Source organism: Scyliorhinus torazame, chromosome 3, assembly GCF_047496885.1.
Source record: "Scyliorhinus torazame isolate Kashiwa2021f chromosome 3, sScyTor2.1, whole genome shotgun sequence".
NCBI lineage: Eukaryota > Metazoa > Chordata > Chondrichthyes > Carcharhiniformes > Scyliorhinidae > Scyliorhinus > Scyliorhinus torazame.
This window is the reverse complement of record NC_092709.1, coordinates 237,174,082-237,195,952: the sequence shown is the minus strand read 5'-3', so window position 1 is coordinate 237,195,952 and position 21,871 is coordinate 237,174,082. Positions and strand designations below refer to the sequence as shown.

The 21,871-nt window shown below is 44.1% G+C and overlaps 2 protein-coding genes across 4 annotated transcripts in view; one reads left to right on the top strand and one right to left on the bottom strand.

Moving 5' to 3' along the window:
• LOC140409003 (exosome RNA helicase MTR4-like) overlaps positions 1–11,505 on the top strand; it is a 210,817-nt gene extending 199,312 nt beyond the window's left edge. The window contains 3 exon segments of the mRNA XM_072497017.1: positions 1,158–1,320; positions 9,644–9,748; positions 11,196–11,505. Coding sequence (XP_072353118.1) covers positions 1,158–1,320; positions 9,644–9,748; positions 11,196–11,248 — 321 coding nt within the window. The 3' untranslated portion in view covers positions 11,249–11,505.
• plpp1a (phospholipid phosphatase 1a) overlaps positions 11,372–21,871 on the bottom strand; it is a 213,373-nt gene continuing 202,873 nt past the window's right edge. For all 3 annotated transcript variants that reach the window (XM_072497032.1, XM_072497033.1, XM_072497034.1), the window contains exons 5-6: positions 15,642–15,818; positions 11,372–11,867 (exon numbers count right to left, since the gene is read on the bottom strand). In XM_072497032.1, coding sequence (XP_072353133.1) covers positions 11,721–11,867; positions 15,642–15,818 — 324 coding nt within the window. In that variant the 3' untranslated portion in view covers positions 11,372–11,720. The remainder of the gene's footprint in view (positions 11,868–15,641; positions 15,819–21,871) is intronic.

Here is a 21,871-nt window from a genome sequence, read left to right as displayed (position 1 = left end):
CCGGAACTGTTTGTTGTACCGAGCAATCAGGACACCATTTTTAAATGGCATTTCAATCTCCGAGGCCCACAAATAAAATCTCTGACCTCCCCCCAGCACGAACGCAACAAGGGAGGGTTCCTCTGCACCCTCTAACACCCACGGTGGGCAACCCTGGCCGTGCAAAAAAATGCCAGTTTGGCAGTGCCAACCTGGCACCATGGTAGTGTCCCTCCCAGCGCCACCTGCTTACCTTTGCAGTGCCAGGATGGCACCCAAGTGGAGCTGCCAGGGTGCCAGGCTGAGTTGCCATGGTGCCAGGCTGGCACTGCCAAGGTACCCAGGTGGCACCTGCAATGCCAGGGCACCATCCTGCCCAAAAGGCATGGAGCTAAGGGCCTCAGGTCCCCTTGGAGACCCCATGAGTGCCGTTCCATCTGGTCTCCCTTTGTGAGGACCAGTACCAAATGGAGCTCGCCTGAGATCTAGGAGGCAAAGGGATTGAATCCCGAAGCCTCAGGTGCCTCGGGAATCTGCACATTAGATTAAGGCTTACTGCCTCGCTCTAATATGCAGATTTGCCAAAATATTGATCCGGCCATTGTGGGCGGGATTCTCCTTGCAATGTCTCGCGAGTTTGCGTTGAATCTTGTGAGGTGTTGTGAGCCATGTAGATCCCGGGAGCGGGGTCTCCCGGCTTTCACCGGCAGCAAGATGATTTTCCGACGCAGCATGGGCAGCACGGTAGCATTGTGGATAGCACAATTGCTTCACAGCTCCAGGGTCCCAGGTTTGATTCCGGCTTGGGTCTCTGTCTGTGCGGAGTCTGTACATCCTCCCCGTGTATGCGTGGGTTTCCTCCGGGTGCTCCGGTTTCCTCCCACAGTCCAAAGATGTGCAGGTTAGGTGGATTGGCCATGATAAATTGCCCTTAGTGTCCAAAATTGCCCTTAGTGTTGGGTGGGGTGACTGGGTTGTGGGGATAGGGTAGAGGTGTTGACCTTGGGTAGGGTGCTCTTTCCAAGAGCCGGTGCAGACTCGATGAGCCGAATGGCCTCCTTCTGCACTGTAAATTCTATGATAACCTATGAAAATCGTGCTCTGTGTGCCTGTTTTGTGGTGGCAGAAGTCTGATTTGAACTTAAGTTCAGGTAATATTCTTCCATGTCTGATTTCAGGAATGTGCTCGAAGAATAGCCAAAGTTTCAGCAGAAGCCAAACTGGAGGTTGATGAGGAACTGTACCTGGACTCATTTCGCCCCCACTTAATGGACGTTGTATTTACATGGGCGAATGGAGCTACCTTTGCTCAGATCTGCAAAATGACAGAAGTTTTTGAGGGTAATAACTATTTTCATGTTCCTTGCAAGTTTTCTTATTTAACAATACCCTGGGTAGTTTACCCTTTTCCTACAGCTATTTTGATTTAGAATTGGAAATGAAGGGTGGCATGGTGGTAAAGATTCTTCCATAATTTAATTTTTCACATCTTTGGGTTGTGGGGGTGAAACCCACACAAACACGGGGAGAATGTGCAAACTCCACACGGACAGTGACCCAGAGCCAGGATCGAACCTGGGACTCGCCGCCTTGAGGCAGTAGTGCCAACCACTGTACTACCATGCTGCCCACTCCAAAAACCTATTTAACTGAGCCTTGAATAAATGCAATGACCCAGCCTTCAATGCTTTCTGGAAAAGAGAATTCCACAGATTAATATCTCCCTGAGAGAAGATAATTCTCCTCACCCCATCTGAAATGGGAGGCCTCTTATTTTCAAACTGTGTCCCTTAGTTCTAGTCTCCCCCTCGAGCGGAAATGTGCTCTTGTACGTTTCAATTAAATCACCCGTCATTCTAATCAACTCCAATGGGTACAGCCCGACTTAGTCAACCTTTCTTCATAAGATAAGCCCTTTTTAAGATAAAGATAGATAGTTTTTTGAAGAATAAAGGGATTAAGGGTTATGGTGTTAGGGCCGGAAAGTGGAGCTGAATCCACAAAAGATCAGCCATGATCTCATTGAATGGTGGAGCAGGCTCGAGGGGCCAGATGGCCTATTCCTGCTCCTAGTTCTTATGTTCGTCCCAGGAATACCTTCTCTGAACTGCTTCTATAGCAATTATATATTTTTCAAATGAAGAATCAAAAACTGTACACAATTCCAGATGTGGTCTCACCGAGGCACTGCTTTTATATTGTATTCCCCTTGCATTAAACGCCAAAATTCCACTTGCTATAAATTCCACATTAGAACCCAGGGTAGCTGTTACTATTCCCTAAACAGTTTTTTTGCCAGATTAGCTACGCTGTTGGTTGATTTTTCAATAATTGTATTTGATAGAAAGCCGAAATGAAATGAAATGAAAATCGCTTATTGTCACAAGTAGGCTTCAATGAAGTTACTGTGACAAGCCCCTAGTCGCCACATTCCGGCGCTTGTTCGGGGAGGCTGGTATGGGAATTGAACCATGCTGCTGGCCTGCCTTGGTCTGCTTTCAAAGCCAGCAATTTAGCCCTGTGCTAAACAGCACCTAGAAGCACAGGTACTTGAAGCTTCAGTACTTGGGAACAGTTGCCAATTACAGTAGGCATAGGATTGGTCTTTGAGAAAAGTTTGGTTCCAGAACCTAGAATAACCTGACTGTAGCTGAATGTTTTTGTGGCATCGTGTCCAAATGTCCTCATTAGTAACCATAAATATCTAGATATTATGGCGGTGCAAATGCATTCTCTGCCACCCACATTGGCATTGATTGCCAATACTTTTGTCTCCTTGCTCTTTATTTAAGGTGCTTACATTACATTCCAAAGCTATGAAAATAATTTAGCATCTGCTAATCATAGAATCTCTACAGTGTAGAAGGAAGACTTTCGGCCCATCAAGTCTCACTGACCCTCTGAAAGAAGCACCCTACCTAGGCCCAGTCCCCCGCTCTATCAACTCCACGTCTTGTTTAAATTGTTCAGGACCTTGGTAAGACCACACATGGAATACTGTGTTCAGTTCTGGTCACCGTATTATAGGAAGGATATTGTTAAACTAGAAAGAGTGCAGAAGAGATTTACGAGGATGCTACCAGGACTTGATGGTCTGTGTTATAAGGAGAGGCTGGATAGGTTGGGACTTTTTTCCCTGGAGTGTAGGAGGCTTAGGGGTGATCTTATAGAGGTCTATAAATAATGAGTAGCATAGATAAGATAGATGGTCAACATATTTTTCCAAAAATAGAGGAGCCTAGAACTAGAGGGCTTAGGTTTCAGGTGACAGAGATACAAAAGAGACCAGAGGGGAAATTTCTTCACACAGAGGGTGGTGAGCATCTGGAATGGGCTGCCAGAGGCAGTGGTAGAGGCGGGCATAATTTTGTCCTTTAAAAAGCAGTTAGACAGTTACATGGGCATGGTGGGTATAGAGGGATATGTGCCAAATGCAGACAAGTGGGACTAGCTTAGTGATAGAAACTGGGCGGCATGGACCAACAAGGCCGATGGGCCTTCTTCCATGCTGTAAACATCTATGACTCTGTGACTCTATCCCCATAACCCTGTAACCCCACCTAATCTGCACATCTTTTGGACACTAAGGAGAAGTTTCAGCATGGCCAAGCCACCTAACCTGCAAATGTTTGGACTGTGGGAAGAAACTGGAGCATCCGGATAAAACTCATGCAGACAAGGGGAGAACGGAGAAACTCCTCACAGTCACCCAAGAATAAAATTGAACCTGGTTCCCTGGTGCTGTGAGGCAATGCTAACCACTGTGCCACTGCCCAACACAGGGGATTGTAATAAAATCTTGTTCACAAAATACTTGCAGCTGAGAAAAACATTCATCCCATCTTAGTATATCCATTCATAACACACCTATACTTCCCCCATTGTTGCATCTAATTGTTTCTTTAATGATTCTAGAATTTTCACTTCTAAACATTCAGACTGGAAATCCAATCTATGCCTTGATCATTCTTTATGTGAAGATTTTAAAGTTACCTTTTACAACTTTGAGCCTGTCTTTTATTACCACTGTTTAATTTGAAGTGATGTTGCATGATTAACCTACTTCATGGACTTAGTTATCTTGTAGGCATGGGCGGTATAGTGGCGCAGTGTTAGCACTGCTGCCTACGGCACTGAGAACCCGAGTACGATCCTGGCCCCGGGTTGCTGTGTGGAGTTTGCATTCTCCCTGTGTCTGCGTGGGTTTCACCCCCTCAACCCTAAGATGTGCAGGTTAGGTGGAATGGCCATGCTAAATTGCCCCTTAATTGTAAATAAACATAATTGGGTACTCTAAATTTATTTTTAAAAATGAAAAAAAGTTTTCTTATATAAATCTACAGGATCACCTTTCAGATGCCTCAGTTTCAGCGTGAAAAATTTGGGGTTCCTATATTTTTTCACATTATTTAGGGTCAGCCTCCAGAATCTTGTTTGTATCAGTGATTTAATGTCTTGCTTGTTTCTCAACAATCAGAACTAGGAATAGTACTTGAGGTGTGTGTAACCAGAGCACAGTTTGATCATAGTTTCCTGGGATTTATGTTGTACTCTTTTAATGCCCTGTTGGCATTGCTGATTGCTTTGCATAATCTGGAATATTGAGTCAAGTAAGACTCCTGTGTTTCTATCAATTTAAATTCTCAACTATTTCATCTTCAGCCTGGAATACTTGTGTCACCTACTTTTCATGCACAATATTTTACCTTTGTCTGCATTAATTTCACCTACCATTTTTTGGCCCACTGATTTTATTTAGCTGATTCTTTAGTTTCAGGGATGCCACCTTTGCACTGTATTTCCTAATTTGGTATAATTGACGAATTGAACCAATTTCCATTGAGTTTCAGATTCCAAGTCATTGAGGTAAATTAGAAACAGTAGATATCAACATATCTCTCTCCACCTGCCCCAAACTCATGTTAACTTCTTTTCCAAATGAGGTATGATTGGGAGCTGCTTGCATTCTAGATTTTTAAGCATTGAAGTCTGAGGTTTTGCTCACGACAAGTTTGCATTTATGTAGAGCCTTTAACAAAGTAAAGCATTTCAAAGTACTTATGAGGAGAAGTTAAGTTGTAATGTGGTGCCTTGTTAACCAGTGCTCAATGCTTGAATTAATAGTACATTTGCAGTGAGGACTTTGTACCATCAACACGTAATTGATGGTTAAAATGAAATCTGATCTGTGCCAAAGTGCAGCGTGGCTCTGCTTTTGGAATCTGGAGCAGCTTTAGTTGTCTTGGATTTTTGCCCTGTTATGATTCATTCCAGATTGGTTTGGGGCTTCTTGGAACCTTTGGGATTCATGGATATAAGTTCATTTGCAATTATGCCAGTTTATCTTGGCAGCATTACAGATCAACAAACAGAAGACACTCGTTTATTTCACTGCATAAGTTTGTCATGCAAAAATTAAAATTATTCCAATCAACAGTCCAGTTAATATAAGTGGTATGGTGGCGCAGTGATTAGCATTGCTGTCTCAAGGCGCAGAGGGACCCGGATTCGGTCCCGGCCCCAGGTCAATGTCTGTGTGGAATTTTCACATACTCCCCATGTCTGCGTGGGTCTCACCCCCACAACCCAAAGGTGTGCAGGGGAGGTGGATTGGCCACGCTAAATTGCCCTTGATTGAAAAAAAGAATTGGGGACTCTCAATTTTTTTTTTAAACAGTCCAGTTAATGCTGAAAGTAAATCTGCTACATTTAGGTTTTCCAGTCCCTATTTGTAAAATGATGCACAGCCTCCTCAAAATGTAACTATATTTGTACATTGTGGTGAGTTCAAATCTGTGGTTTATGCTTTGTGGATTACATTTCCCAGAACAACACCATGTATTTTTAATGGCACATTAACTTTAGTCAGCAATGCACATTTCTGCAACATACATTAAATAAGGATAACATCAGTTACATTGCAAACATGATGTCATAACACTGAGCTTGTCACATGTATCACTCCATAATGCGTCCAAAATGATTATATAATGCATTGTATGTTTAAACTCGTAAAGCATTATGTTTTTGCTTCAAGTAGAATTCATGTTGTATATCAAAATATTGGTTTGTGGTAAACAATTCTTTCAGGTTATCACTGACTTCCATTCATGCCATGTTATATTTGCCATTAGTTTAGTAAAGCACCAGATCCTGACATATGTCCTTTTAAATTTTCGAAGTAACATTCTTGAAGTGAGAACAGGAATGCTAAACTCAACTGAGTCAACTGCTTTATTGCAAAAACCATCTTGTATGTAAAGTTAATACCACAAATTACCGAATTATGCCATACATTTAATGGCTTTTCAGTGTGACTGAATTCTCAACAGACCTGAATGTTTAAATCTCTCCCTACCATCAAATTACAGGGATTAACTACTTGCGACAAACCCACCACACACACACACACACATATATATATATTATATATATATATATATAGAACATAAGCTAATTGTTGGGACTTCCTAAAGTTCCAAATTGAAGTAAGTTTGAGCCAGCATTGATAGGAATAGATAAATTCATGCAACATTGCCTGCTTTCAGCCTGCCCCCAAGTCTGCTCTTAAAATCCTAAACACCTGTAGCACTTCATAACTGACCTCCAAAATGTTCTTCACTTCTACAATAAAACATAAATGATCCAGAATGCTAGGCATGTGCACTTGGACTGACACCCATATCCCCTATCATCTACATTCTCACTGATTTCTCATTGGCTTTCCATGTCTCAGAGTAAATTGTTTTTTTATTATAAATATTTTTTTAATTAATGTTTTGCAAAGTTTTTCATAATAAACAGTAATAATCCTAACACAGCAAAATAGAGTGAACATTAACATAGTGCAAAAAGAGAATATACAATAGCAATTGACTAGACGTGACCCCACGCGCCTCAGTCTTCCCACACCCTCCCAACGGAGCACTCACCCCCACTCCCCTACGGGTCGCTGATTTTCCCTGAGAAGCCATCGGACGGTATTCACACAGGAAAAAGACAATGTTGTCGAGGAGAATACTGAGATTCAGGCTACTAGACTAGAAGGGCTTAAGGTTCATAAGGAGGAGGTGTTAACAATTCTGGAAAGTGTGAAAAAGATAGGTCCCCTGGGCCGGATGGGATTTATCCTAGGATTCTCTGGGAAGCTAGGGAGGAGATTGTTGAGCCTTTGGCTTTGTTCTTTAAGTCATCTTTGTCTACAGGAATACTGCCAGAAGACTGGAGGATAGCAAATGTTGTCCCCTTGTTCAAGAAGGGGAGTAGAGACAACCCCGGTAACTATAGACCAGTGAGCCTTACTTCTGTTGTGGGCAAAATCTTGGAAAGGTTTATAAGAGATAGGATGTATAATCACCTGGAAAGGAATAATTTGATTAGAGATAGTCAACACGGTTTTGTGATGGGTAGGTCATGCCTCACAAACCTTATAGACTTCTTTGAGAAGGTGACCAAACAGGATGAGGGTAAAGCTGTTGATGTGTATATGGATTTCAGTAAAGCGTTTGATAAGGTTTCCCACGGTAGGCTACTGCAGAAAATACGGAAGCATGGGATTCAGGGAGATTTAGCAGTTTGGATCAGAAATTGGCTAGCTGGGAGAAGACAAAGGGTGGTGGTTGATGGGAATTGTTCAGACTGGAGTCCAGTTACTAGTGGTGTGCCACAAGGATCTGTTTTGGGGCCACTGCTGTTTGTCATTTTTATAAATGACCTGGAGGTGGTCGTAGAAGGATGGGTGAGTAAATTTGCAGATGACACTAAAGTCGGTGGAGTTGTGGACAGTGCGGAAGGATGTTACAAGTTACAGAGGGACATAGATAAGCTGCAGCGCTGGGCTGAGAGGTGGCAAATGGAGTTTAATGCAGAAAAGTGTGAGGTGATTGATTTTGGAAGGAATAACAGGAAGACAGAATACTGGGCTAATGGTAAGATTCTTGGCAGTGTGGATGAGCAGAGAGATCTCGGTGTCCATGTACATAGATCCCTGAAAGTTGCCACTCGGGTTGAGAGGGTTGTTAAGAAGGCGTACGGTGTGTTAGCTTTTATTGGTAGAGGGATTGAGTTTCGGAGCCATGAGGTCATGTTGCAGCTGTACAAAACTCTGGTGCGGCCACATTTGGAGTATTGCGTGCAATTCTGGTCGCCGCATTATAGGAAGGATGTGGAAGCATTGGCAAGGGTGCAGAGGAGATTTACCAGAATGTTGCCTGGTATGGAGGGAAGATCTTGTGAGGAAAGGCTGAGGGACTTGAGGCTGTTTTCGTTAGAGAGAAGAAGGTTAAGAGGTGACTTAATTGAGGCATACAAGATGATCAGAGGATTGGATAGGGTGGACTGTGAGAGCCTTTTTCCTTGGGTGGTGATGTCTCGCACGAGGGGACATACCTTTAAATTGAGGGGAGATAGATATAAGACAGATATCAGAGGTAAGTTCTTTATTCAGAGAGTAGTAAGGGCGTGGAATGCCCTGCCTGCAAAAGTAGTGGACTCGCCAACACTAAGGGCATTCAAATGGTCATTGGATAGACATATGGACAATAAGGGAATAGTGTAGATGGGCTTTAGAGTGCTTTCACAGGTCAGCGCAACATCGAGGGCCGAAGGGCCTGTACTGCGCTGTAATGTTCTATGTTCTATTATGCCCCCGCTCAACAGCAGCAGCTCTGTACACTTGGCAAAATTATTTACACACATAAGTAGGCGTCTGTTCGTGGTGTTGTCGTCCCTTGCTTCTCCCAGACGGAGTTCGCTGCTGTTGTCGTCTCATTCCGCTTCTGCGGCCCTCCCGTCATCCCCGTTTTCAGAGTCAATTTTTAAGTGTTGTATTCTTCGGCTCGATGGCCATGTTTGCGACTGGGCTTCCAACACCAGCTGTTGCTTATTTTCTAATCCATTATGAGTGACTGTTCGTTCTGGCCTCTGAACTCCCTCTCTCAGCATCTCTATCATTCCATTTTCCACCCTTTCTTCAAAACTTTACTCAAAACATTTTGGATCATGTTTTCCTCGCTCAATTTTGCTGCTTCATCACCTCTCTCTTGGATAATTACCCACGTCTAAATATAGTTCTGTACAATGAGTGCTATAAAACTGTTTCGGCTTTTGTTGTTCTCTAGGACTCAAATACTGTCTGTCCATAATTAACATGGGTTTCCATTAGTAGCAAATTTTGAGACTTTTGTTTTAAAGATAAAATATATTGACAATATTTTCATTTTCACATAGGAGAGGACAGACCTCGGACAGAAAAAAAACAATTCTGGTGCATTCCTTTTAATATGTAAACTTAAAAACTAACCAATTATGGAACCGCCAGTCAAAATTCTGCACCCCAGTGTATGTTGCTGGAATCCTAATGCATCATTACGTATTACATATTATTTATCTTTTTTATACATACACCAGCTTTTATGTAAAACTGAACTACCTACTTGGCAATGTATTTTATGTATGTTTTACAGAAACTTGTTATACAGAGCAAAATTGTGAAATTGAAGTCTGCTAAAGAGCCCTCAGCTAATGGGAGTAGGTTGAGACAATGGGTTGTTGCTTAATTGAAGCTAACCAAATTGTTCATGAAATTAATATGGTCCATATTTGCTGGAGTCTTTTTTCTGTTAAAGCAACACAACATGAATCATTTTATTAAATTTTACAACAGGAAGCATAATTCGTTGTATGAGACGATTGGAAGAACTCCTGAGACAGATGTGTCAAGCAGCAAAGGCTATAGGAAACACAGAGTTGGAAAACAAATTTGCAGAAGGTTTGTCTTTAAGTAACTATTACTGTTAGGAGGGCCATATTGTCAAGTTTTAAATTTTTGGGTGGTTTGCAATTTTATATATATATATATATATAATAATTCTTATTGAAAAATATCTTGTCATTTCATAGTTATTACATTGATCTCCATAAAAGTGATGATAGTTCAAAAGATAGATTATCCCTCTCCTCAGGTTCAGCTTACTGACATGATTTCACATATAGGTTTGGGCAGATCTGAAGAACAGATTCGAGGGAAGTTAAATCCAAAATAAATATAATGGGTTTTGGGGAATATCACAATCGGGGACAAAAACTCTTGATAGCTTTTGAAAGTGTTGAAAGACATCTCAAACATTAGCAGTCATGCTAATGCCAAGGCTGAAGGAATGGAGGGACAGATAAATATGAAAAAGAGAAACCCACGGTGCTGGCCTCAAACTGCAGATGAGTGAGGAAAAACAGTGCTAAAGTCAAGGTACTGCTGTGTGAAGTAGTGGGAGGGAGCTCTGCCATTGCCATAAATCAGCAATACTGCATGCCTGTATGGAGATTTAACCAAAGATTCAGGCCATGGCTGATCACTGCTGTTACTGAATGTGCCAGCCTTATGCTGACGTGGACCTTGAAAATGCAATCCTATCATTTACTTATGATAGTAAATTGGAATGTGAAGCACTGCAGAAATGTTTGGCTGCACCAAAAATGGCAAAGGTCAGTACCTTGGATTCATCTAGTAGTTTAACAGCAGTGTCATAAGGATAGTGAAACTTTGCTGTTGTCATGCAAGAGTCAACACTTCATTAATACCTCTGTTGAAAATCTGTATTTATCCATAGGCCATTATATTAGGTTTGTGGGAATTAATGTTAAATCAAAAAAGATAAAATTCCAGAGTTCATTCTCAATTTGTGTGGGTTTAACTAACCTTTGCAAAACGGTTGGTTTTGTCAGAATGCCTGAGCTGAAAGTGAAATACACCACTGATCCTCCTCCTGGTGACTGCAAAGATGTTGTGCAAGGGCAGGTGGGGAGGTCATCCCAAAGCTAAATTGCCTGACATTTGCTCCTTTGTCTGGCACCGTATGAATGACTTTGGCCAAATCACCAATTGCTACCATGTTAGCACCTATGGATTTATGACCTAGCACAACTTAGGATATCATTCCGAGCAGAGAGATAAGCTGCCAGTTCTGAATCAAGGCAATAAACAAGGTGCTCCATTACAGGGAAAAGCTGTTTTCTATTGCTTTATCTTACATACTTCCCATCTTGAACCAACAAATCTGCTGAAAGTCTCAAGACGGTCAATATCCTTATCTGTTGATTGACATCAGCAGTAAAGAAAACAAATGTGACTATGAAAAAACAATTGTTGAGAACTCTGTAATTCTTGTCAAGCCCTAAGGTTGTTTTTTTTTAAGTATAAGGTTTTCCTTTATTTTCAGGCATTACCAAGATCAAAAGAGATATTGTATTTGCTGCTAGTCTCTATTTATAATTTTGAAAAAACAGCACACATGCCATCCACTTTCAACCAATCAGCACACGTTTTGAAATATCCAGCAACATTGAGGCTGAAGATTTCCATGGGAAAGGAAACCATCAACAGATAAGCACGGCAGACTTTGTATAAACTTTTTATTTTCCACTGAGTGTGTGTGGTGGATCTCAATCACCATCAAAGCAAGCTGCCAACAGCTGACACTGTACATAAGCTTCATGTTATTTTAATAAACATTTTACATTTTGCACTAATCTGACTGCTTCTCATAATTTTAATGACATCAGCTTTTATAAGGAGCAAATAAAACATTGAAATTTATAAACAATTTAATTGTATATAAGTATACTTAATATAAACAGTGGATTCAGAAGGTATTGCAGCAAGTGCTTATATAGATGGTTATATTAAATAGGTTATTTATCATGAAACTCTGTTTTGACAGTTATACAATCAGACCGATTTACATTCACTGATGCCCATGATGATCTTTCATCTGATTATTCCTGGCATAATTGTTTCCATGTGTCTCATGTAGAGTTGTATGTGAACTTTCCTCATCCATTGCTGAAATTTTGGACGTTCTCACTTTGAAAAAGTCTGATACAAACACCACCTGATTTGGAAAAAATGATGTGTGAGAGCAATATTTGCAATCAGTTTATGCCAGCTTGTTGTTGCACAGGGGACAGGGAGAAGCGGGAGATTGGGATGGTTGTGATCAAATTGCCTTTCTAGTCTCGTTTTGCATTGTACCCAAACAAGCAGATTATTAATTTAATCTAGGCATGAGCTTGTAATAAGTGTTTTCAGATTTATTTTATTTTTTGGGGTGGGGGGGTGCAAAGTATTGAAAGATTAAAATAATACTATTGGAACTTAAGTTGTTTCCAGAAAAGCAAGTGAAAATTAAATGATTGTAAATAGCGTGTCTGGTTTCTTGACATTGTTTCAATTGGTCTGAATTTATTCCGTGCCACAGGATTCGTAAACATTGTAGTTCATTTCCTCCATTGGTCCATGTCAGTGGAACTTGGTTCCATTCTCATTTATCAAACCATACCAAACCATCTCCAGCAATGTTTTCTCCCAGGTCCATGCCATCACAGTTCCCCAAGGATATCAATGCTACCTCCTGCCAATATCAGCCTAAGACATGGGGTTAGTCTGTATGCTTACGACACGCAGCGCTCACACCACTGATCTTGTTTGTTCGGCCTCCAATCTCAGATAAGCTTCAATTTTCCCCAGTTAAAACATAAGTTAAACCAAAAGCATTGGCCTGGATTTTGTGGTCAGCTGTGCCCCCCTCAATGTTCTAAATTTCCCAGCTAGGGGAAACAACCTTTGTTTACTTACCCTGTCTAGCCCCTTCATATTCTTGTATCTTTCAATGAAATCACCCTATATTCTTCTAAACATCCAGAGAGTATAGGCCCAATTTACTCAACACCTCATCATTGGATAACATAACCCCAGCGAATAGTTAGTGAACCTTCACTATACTACCTCCAAGACAAGTATTCATTTCCTTAAATAAGGATACTACAACTGCACACAGTACTCTGAAGTGTGGTACCACCAAAGCCCTGGATAATTGTAGCAAGACTTCTTAATTCTTGTACTCTAATCCCTTTGCAATAAAGGCCAGCACGCATTTGCCTTCTTGCTGAAACTGCATGCTAACTTTTTTTAAATAAATTTAGAGTACACAATTTTTTCCAATTAAGGGGCAATTTAGTGTGACCAATCCACCTCCCCTGCACATCTTTGAGTTGTGGGGGCGAAACCCACGCAAACACGGGGAGAATGTGCAAACTCCAAACGGCCAGTGACCCAGAGCCGGGATCGAACCTGGGATCTCAGCACCGTGAGGCAGCAATGCTAACCACTGCGCCACCGTACTGCCTTCCTGCATGCTTACAGGCTAGGAGAGTGGACAGTGAAGTAGCAGATGAAATACAATGTGGAAAAGTGTGAGGTTATGCACTTTGGAAGGAGGAATTTAGGCATAGACTATTTTCTAAATGGGGAAATGCTCGGAAATCAGAAGCACAAAGGGATTTGGGAGTCCTTGTTCACGATTCTCTTAAGGTTAACGTGCATGTTCAGTCGGCAGTTAGGAAGGCAAATGCAATGTTAGCATTCATGTCAAGAGGCTTAGAATACTAGATCAAGATGTACATCTGAGGCTGTATACGGCTCTGGTCTGACCCCATTTGGAGTATTGTGAGCGGTTTTGGGCCCCGTATCTAAGGAAGGATGTACTGGCCTTGGAAAGGGTCCAGAAGAGGTTCACAAGAATGATCCCTGGAATGAACAGCTTGTCGTGAGGAACGGTTGAGGACTCTGGGTCTGTACTCGTTGGAGTTTAGAAGGATGAGGGGGACCTTATTGAAACTTACAGATACTGCGAGGCCTGATTGAAGTGGACGTGGAGAGGATGTTTCCATTTGTAGGAAAAACTAGAACCAGAGGCCACAATCTCCGACTAAAGGGACGATCTTTTAAAACCGAGATGAGGAATATCTTCAGCCAGAGGGTGATGAATCTGTGGAACTATTTGCCACAGAAGGCTGTGGAGGCCAATTCACTGAGTGTCTTTACGACAGAGATAGATAGGTTCTTGATTAATAAGAGTATCCGGGGTTATGGGGAGAAGGCAGGAAAATAGGGATGAGAAAAATATCAGCCATGATTGAATGGCGGAGCAGACTCGATGGGCTGATTGGCCTAATTCTGATTCTATGTCTTATGCTAACTTAATGTCCCTTATATGAGTATATCCAAGTCTCTGAACACCAATATTTACATGTTTCAAGCCTTTTAAAAATATACTGCTTTTTTTATTCTTACTACCATAGTGAATCATCTCACACCTCTCCACATTATCCTATCTATCTCCTTGTTGCCTACATTGCTTGCAGCCTCTTTGTATCCTCCTCACAGCTTGCATTCCCACCTAACTTTGTAAAGCCAACTTTGACAAACAGATGGAGTATTCAAAGTCATTAATATAATGTTAATTAGCTAAGGCCCCAACATTGATCATTTCAGCACTCACTCATCATAGCCTGCCAACTTCAAAGTACTCTGCTTCCTCTCCTTTAACCCATATCGATCACAAACATCGCCTCTCCAACATCACTCACTTCCTCATCTGCCTCAGCTCATCTGCTGAAATGCTCAAACATGCCTCTGCCATCTCCAGATTCAACTATTCCAGATCTTTCCTGGCAGGATCTGCCATCCATGAACCTCAGATCATCTAAAACTGCTGCTTTTATCCTCCCCTGCACTCAGGGTCGTCAGGACATTCATTAAGGATGTAAATCATTATTCCTGTTTTTGTTCACTGACATTGGTTCCCAATCTTCGCTTGTGTAATTTTTTTATACAGCAAAGGCACTATGCTGACAACAGTGAGTTCCATTTTCTGAAAGTGCAGAGATGAAGGAATAATTTAGTTAAGATATTTGAAATAAGTTCGGAGTTTGCAACATTGATAGGGAGTTTACTCTTCCTTCTAATGCAGTATCCAGACTAATTAGACTTGATTTTCGATCTTCAGCTGGTGAATGTTGAATCCAGGAAAAAACAATATTTCACACGTTGTGTGAATGTGGAACATAAAAGCCTATACCAAATTAACTTGAGATGTTTCACAGGGAGAGATACTTATTATTTCAGAAACAAATTATTTTGGTAAAGCGTACCAGAATAGTAAAGGGCCATGATGACACAGGAGACCATTTGGCCTGTTGAAGTCATGTTGACTCTCTGTAGTCAGTAAGTTATATTATTCCCCCCACTCTATCCTCATAGCCTTACAAGTTATTTCCTTCAAGTGCTTATCCATAGTCAGGGAAACATATTGGCGTTGTCTTGCAAACAAAAATGTTGAGTAGTCCCAAGAGACCGAATGTCCTTTATGCTTGTGTGTAAGTTTTAGCATTTCAATAAATAGTTGAATTTCAATATTTTGATCTTTCGCTTAAGCAAAGCAGTAAATAATGATCGATTATACCTTGTGATTGAAGCCATGCTGGCATTTACAAATGCATAATTCAAATTTAGCAAGCTAAAAGTTTGATTTTTCTGTACGCCATCTATTCATTTGAATGGTAATTATATAACAAAAACATCCATAGTTATAATGAAGCGAGCCAGTGCAGGTTCAGTGGGCTGTATGGCCTCCTTCTGCACTGTAAAGATCTTGTGAAGGGTTATCAACCTGAAACGTTAACACTTTCTCTCTTCACCGATGCCTGCTGAGTACTTCTGGCATATTCTGTTTTTATTTCAGATTGCCTGCACCTGCAGTATTTTGCATTAGTGATAAAAGGTCAATGCTGACAGTGGAGTAAATGAAGAATTTGTTTCTACTTACAACCAGTATGGCAGCAATAGCTCCTTCGATGAGTCCAGTCAATACGTCACTCCAATGATGTTTGTAATCAGACACACGTGAAAGACCCACGTAAACTGAACATGCAATTAAGGCAAACTGAAATGTTGGGCGCAGCAGTCTGGACCAATCACCCACCATTCGTGCCTGTAGGTAAAGCTGATGAAAAATGCAAATTCATGTTATTTTAACAGTATGAACTTGTTTTTTGACAACAGAAACCATTCTTCCTTTTGGTAAAGCAACAACAACTGCCAATTGTTCACTCAATCTTTCCAATGGTCCAAAGTGTGTGGTTAAAGTTCAGTGAGAAATTCTCCATTTCTACTTGTCATAAAATTGATTTTGTTCTCGAGTGTCGCTGCTTTTTTCATGGTTCTCAAATGTCCTGTTCTCATCAGTAAAAATAAATGATCTTTGAAAAAAAAAAAGCACTTTATTTTAAAGCTAAACCAAGCAATGATAGAATTAAAACCGGCAAAATCATTGAGAAACTCAGTTGACTGTGCACTGATGGAATAAAAATTTCAGGATTCATTGTGGGTTCTAGATTATGTACGTATTTACAAGCAATACAAAGATACTGTTGGAACATGTTATGAAACACCTTAGTGAAAGTGAAAAGTCTCACCATTATGTAATTTATAGAGTACAATAATACAGGCTAAATTGTGATGGCCATTATTTGAGAGCGCTGGAGATATTTCAGAAACCAGCTTTTTTTAAAAATAAATATATTTTATTAAATTTTTTCGATCAAACAAAAATTTCCCATTTTACAACTTTGTAATAATATATACATTGATCGTTTAAAAAAAAAAAAAAATATGCTAACTAACGGCAACTGCCAACAACAAAATAAGAAACAATAGAACTAGTAACTAAAATAGTAACTTCGTATCATCTAATATAAATAACTAATATAAAACCCCTGAGGACCCAAATGAGCCCTCCCCCCCCCCCCCCCCTCCCCCCTGGGTTGCTGCTGCTACCTTTCCTATTTTCCCTTATCGCTCTGCGAGATAGTCGAGGAACGGTTGCCACCGCCTGGTGAACCCTTGAGCCGAACCTCTTAGTGCGTACTTTATCCGCTCCAATTTTATGAACCCTGCCATGTCATTGATCCAGGCCTCCACATCCGGGGGCTTAGCTTTTTTCCACATAAGTAGAATCCTTCGCCGGGCTACTAGGGACGCAAAGGCCAAAACATCGGCCTCTCGCCTCCTGCACTCCCGGCTCATCTGCAACTCCAAATATAGCCAACCCCCAGCCTGGTTCGACCCGGACCCCCACCACCTTTGAAATCACTTTTGCACACCCACCCAGAACCCATGCAATACCGGACATGACCAAAACATGTGGGTGTGGTTTGCCTGGCTTCCCACGCATCTCCCGCACCTATCCTCCACTCCAAAAAATCTACTCAGCCTTGCTCCAGTCATATGCGCCCTGTGTAGAACCTTGAATTGTATCAGGCTGAGCCTGGCACACGAGGACGAAGAGTTTACCCTATTTAGGGCATCTGCCCACAGCCCCTCCTCAATCTCTTCCCCCAGCTCCTCCTCCCATTTTCCCTTCAGCTCCTCTACCATCGTCTCCCCCTCGTCTCTCATTTCCCTATATATATCTGACACCCTACCATCACCCACCCATGCCCCAAAATCACTCTGTCCTGGATCTCTTGCGCCGGGAGCTGCGGAAATTCCCTCACCTGTTGCCTCACAAATGCCCTCACTTGCATATAGCAAAATGCATTCCCAGGTGGCAACCCATATTTTTCTGTCAGTGCTCCCAGACTCGCGAACGTCCCGTCGAAGAACAAGTCCTTCAATTTCGCAATTCCTACTCGCTGCCAAGATTTAAATCCCCCGAACCTATGGTTGTTCCTTATCGGGGACCACACTGAGGCACCCGTCACTCCCTCATGTCGTCTCCACTGCCCCCAAATTTTCAGAGTTGTCACCACCACTGGGTTTGTGGTGTACTTTTTCGGGGAGAACGGTAACGGCGCCGTCGCCAGTGCTTTCAGACTAGTTCCCCTACAGGACGTCATCTCCAATCTTTTCCACGCCGCTCCTTCCCCTTCCCTCATCCACTTCCATATCATTGACACGTTGGCGGCCCAATAATAATCACTTAGACTCGGCAGTGCCAGTCCCCCTCTGTCCCTACTGCGCTGCAGGAACCCCCTCTTTACTCTTTACTCCAGCCCACACAAAGCTCATAATACTCTTGTCCACCTTCTTAAAAAAGGCCTTTGTAATCAGTACAGGGAGGCACTGGAGCACAAAAAGAAACCTCGGAAGGACCACCATTTTAACCGCCTGCACCCTGCCTGCCAATGACAGGGGCGCCATGTCCCACCTCCTAAAGTCCTCTTCCATCTGCTCTACCAATCGTGCCAAGTTAAGCTTATGCAAGGTTCCCCAGTTCCTGGCCACCTGGATCCCTAAATACCGGAAATCCCTTGTTACCCTCCTCAACGGTAAATCGTCTATTCCCCTGCCCTGTTCCCCAGGGTGCATCACAAACAGTTCACTCTTCCCCATATTCAATTTATATCCTGAAAATTCTCCAAACTCCCTGAGTGTCTGCATTATCTCAGGCATCCCCTCCACTGGGTCCGCGACATACAACAACAAATCATCCGCATATAATGACACCCGATGCTCTTCTCCTCCTCTAAGTACCCCCCTCCACTTCCTAGAGCCCCTCAGCGCTATGGCCAGTGGCTCAATTGCCAACGCAAACAGTAACGGGGACAGGGGACATCCCTGTCTTGTACCCCTATATAGTCGGAAGTGGTCAGATCGTTGCCCATTTGTAATCACACTTGCCACCGGGGCCATGTACAGGAGCTGAACACATCTAATGAACCCCTCTCCAAATCCAAATCTCCTCAGTACTTCCCACAGGTAGTCCCACTCCACTCTATCAAATGCTTTCTCTGCATCCATCGCCACCACTATCTCCGCCTCCCCCTCCGGTGGGGGCATCATCATCACCCCCAGCAGCCTCCGTATATTAGCATTCAATTGCCTCCCTTTAACAAACCCCGTTTGATCATCATGCACCACCCCAGAGGGACAGTCCTCTATCCTCGTCGCCATCACCTTGGCCAAAAGCTTGGCATCTACGTTCAAGAGGGAAATAGGCCTGTATGACCCGCACTGCAGCGGGTCCTTGTCTCTTTTCAGGATCAGCGATATCGTCGGGGGTAGTGTCCCCCTTTCCCTAGCCTCATTAAAGGTTCTCGTCCGAAGTGGGGCCAGCAGGTCCACTTATTTCCTATAGAACTCCACCGGGAACCCATCCGGTCCCGGGGCCTTCCCTGCCTGCATGTTCCCAATTCCTTTTACCACCTCCGCCACCTCAATCTGCGCTCCCAGTCCTGTCATCTCCTGTTCCTCAACCTTCGGGAACTCCAGCTGGTCTAGGAAACGCATCATTCCCTCTTTCCCTTCCGGGGGTTGAGCCTTATATGGCCTCTCGTAAAATACCTTAAACACCCCGTTCACCCTCTCCGCTCCCCGTTCCATCTTTCCCTCCTCGTCTCTAACCCCTCCGATCTCTCTCGCCGCCCCCCTCTTCCTAAGTTGTTGGGCCAGCAGCCGGCTCGCCTTCTCTCCATATTCATACTGCACTCCCTGTGCCTTCCTCCATTGTGCCTCTGCCTTACCCGTGGTCAACAAGTCAAAGTCCGTGTGCAATCTCCGTCTTTCCCTGTATAGCCCTTCATCTGGAGCCTCCGCATATTGCCTATCCACCCTCAAAATCTCCCTCAACAATCTCTCCCTTTCTTTACCCTCTTGTTTCCCCTTATGGGCCCTTATGGAGATCAGCTCCGCTCTAACCACCGCCTTCAGCGCCTCCCAGACCACTCCCACCTGGACCTCTCCGTCATCATTAATCTCTAGGTACCTTTAAATACATCCCCTCACCCTTACACGTACCCCCTCGTCCGCCAACAGTCCCATATCTAATCTCCAGAGTGGGCGCTGTTCCTTTTCCTCTCCTACTTCCAGATCTACCCAATGTGGGGCATGATCTGAAATGGCTATAGCCGAATACTCCGTTCCTGCCACTTTCGGGATCAGCGCCCTTCCCAGGACAAAGAAGTCTATCTGGGAGTACACTTTGTGGACATGGGAGAAGAAGGAAAACTCTACTCCTTGGCCTAGTAAATCTCCAGGGATCCACTCCTCCCATCTGCTCCATAAAGCCCTTAAGCACCTTGGCCGCTGCCGGCCTCCTCCCGGTCCTAGATCTGGACCGGTCCAGCACCGTTTTGAAGTCCCCCCCCCCCCCCGTTACCAACTTTCCCATCTCCAGGTCCGGGATGCGCCCCAACATACGCTTCATAAAGTTCACGTCATCCCAATTCGGGGCATATACATTCACCAGCACCACCGCCTCACCTTGCAATCTGCCACTCACCATCACGTATCTACCCCCACTGTCCGCCACTATGGTCTTCGCCTCAAACAATACCCGTTTCCCCACCAGTATTGCCACCCCTCTATTTTTTGCATCCAAGCCCGAGTGGAATACCTGTCCCACCCATCCTTTTCTTAATCTGACCTGATCCGCCAGTTTCAGGTGCGTCTCCTGAAGCATGACCACGTCTGCCTTTAGCTTCTTTAGGTGCGCAAGTACCCTTGCCCTCTTAATCGGCCCATTCAACCCTCTCACATTCCACGTGATCTACCGGGTTGGGGGGCTCTTTACCCTACCCCCCCCCCCCCCCCCCCCCTCGTCGACTAGCCATCCCCTTTTTTAGACCAGCTCCTCACCCGGTTCCCACGCACCCGCTTATCATCCCGACCATCCCATCCCGTAACAGCTCCCCCTTAGCAGCAGCAACCCACTTAACTACCCCCCCCCCCCCCCCCCGCTAGATCCCTCTCTAGCTTAGTTGCTCCCCCCCCATATTGCTTCCGGAAGTCAGCAAACTCTGGCTGACCTCGGCTTCCCCCGTTTATCCTTAGCCTCCCATTATGTGAGGCCCCCTCCTTCCTGTGCCCCCTTTTCCTGCCACAATTTCCATAGCGCGGGAACAAAGCACGCGCTTCCCTCTCGGCCCGCCCCTGATGGCGCAGCTCCCTCTCTCCTTCCCCCTCCCCTTCCCCACCGGCGCCCACATTTCTTCGTGTTCCCCCCCCCTTCGAGGGGAAAGAAAATTTTCCCCCATCTGATTCACAGTCCCTTACCACCACCTCACTACTTCATTTCAAACACTCTTTCTCCAATCTAGTCCAACTTCTCCTCTTCAATAAATGTCCACGCCTCTTCTGCCGTCTCGAAGTAGTGGTGTTTACCCTGGTATGTAACCCACAGTCTTGCCGGCTGCAACATTCCGAACTTCACTTTCCTCTTGTGGAGCACCGCCTTGGCCCGATTGAAACTCGCCCTCCTTCTCGCCACCTCCGCACTCCAATCCTGATACACGCGGATCACCGCGTTCTCCCACCTGCTGCTCCGTGTCTTTTTCGCCCATCTCAGGACTATCTCCCTGTCCTTGTAGCGGTGGACCCTCACCACTATTGCTCGAGGTATTTCTCCTGCCTTTGGTCTTCTCACGAGGACTCGATACGCTCCCTCCACTTCAGGGGGCCCGTCGGGGCCTCAGCTCCCATTAAGGTATGAAGCATCGTGCTCACATACGCCCCAACGTCGGCTCCCTCTGCCCCTTTGGGAAGACCCAAGATTCTTAAGTTCTTCCTCCTCGAGCTATTTTCCAGGGCTTCCAGTCTCTCCATACACCTCTTATGTAGTGCCTCGTGCGTCTCCGTCTTCACCACCAAGCCCTGTATCTCGTCCTCATTCTCGGCAGCTTTTGCCTTCACTCCAAGGAGCTCCATCTCTTGGGTCTTCTGCGCCTCCTTTAACCCCTCAATCGCCTGCAGCATCGGCGCCAGCACCTCCTTCTTGAGCTCCTCCACACATCGCCGGAGGAACTCCTGCTGTTCCAGGCCCCATACCCACTGGCCTCCCTCCACCGCCATCTTGCTTCTCACTTCCCTTCTTTGCCGCTGCTCCAGATCCTCCGGAATCTGGCCACTATTATCTCTTCTGTCCATTCACAGTGGGTTCAGCCTTCGTAAATTGCCGTTGGGGCTCCCGATGAGAGCCCAAAAGTCCGTTAAAACGGGAGGTGCCGAAACGTGCGACTTAGCTGGTCATCGCTGCACCCGGAACCTCCAGAAACCAGC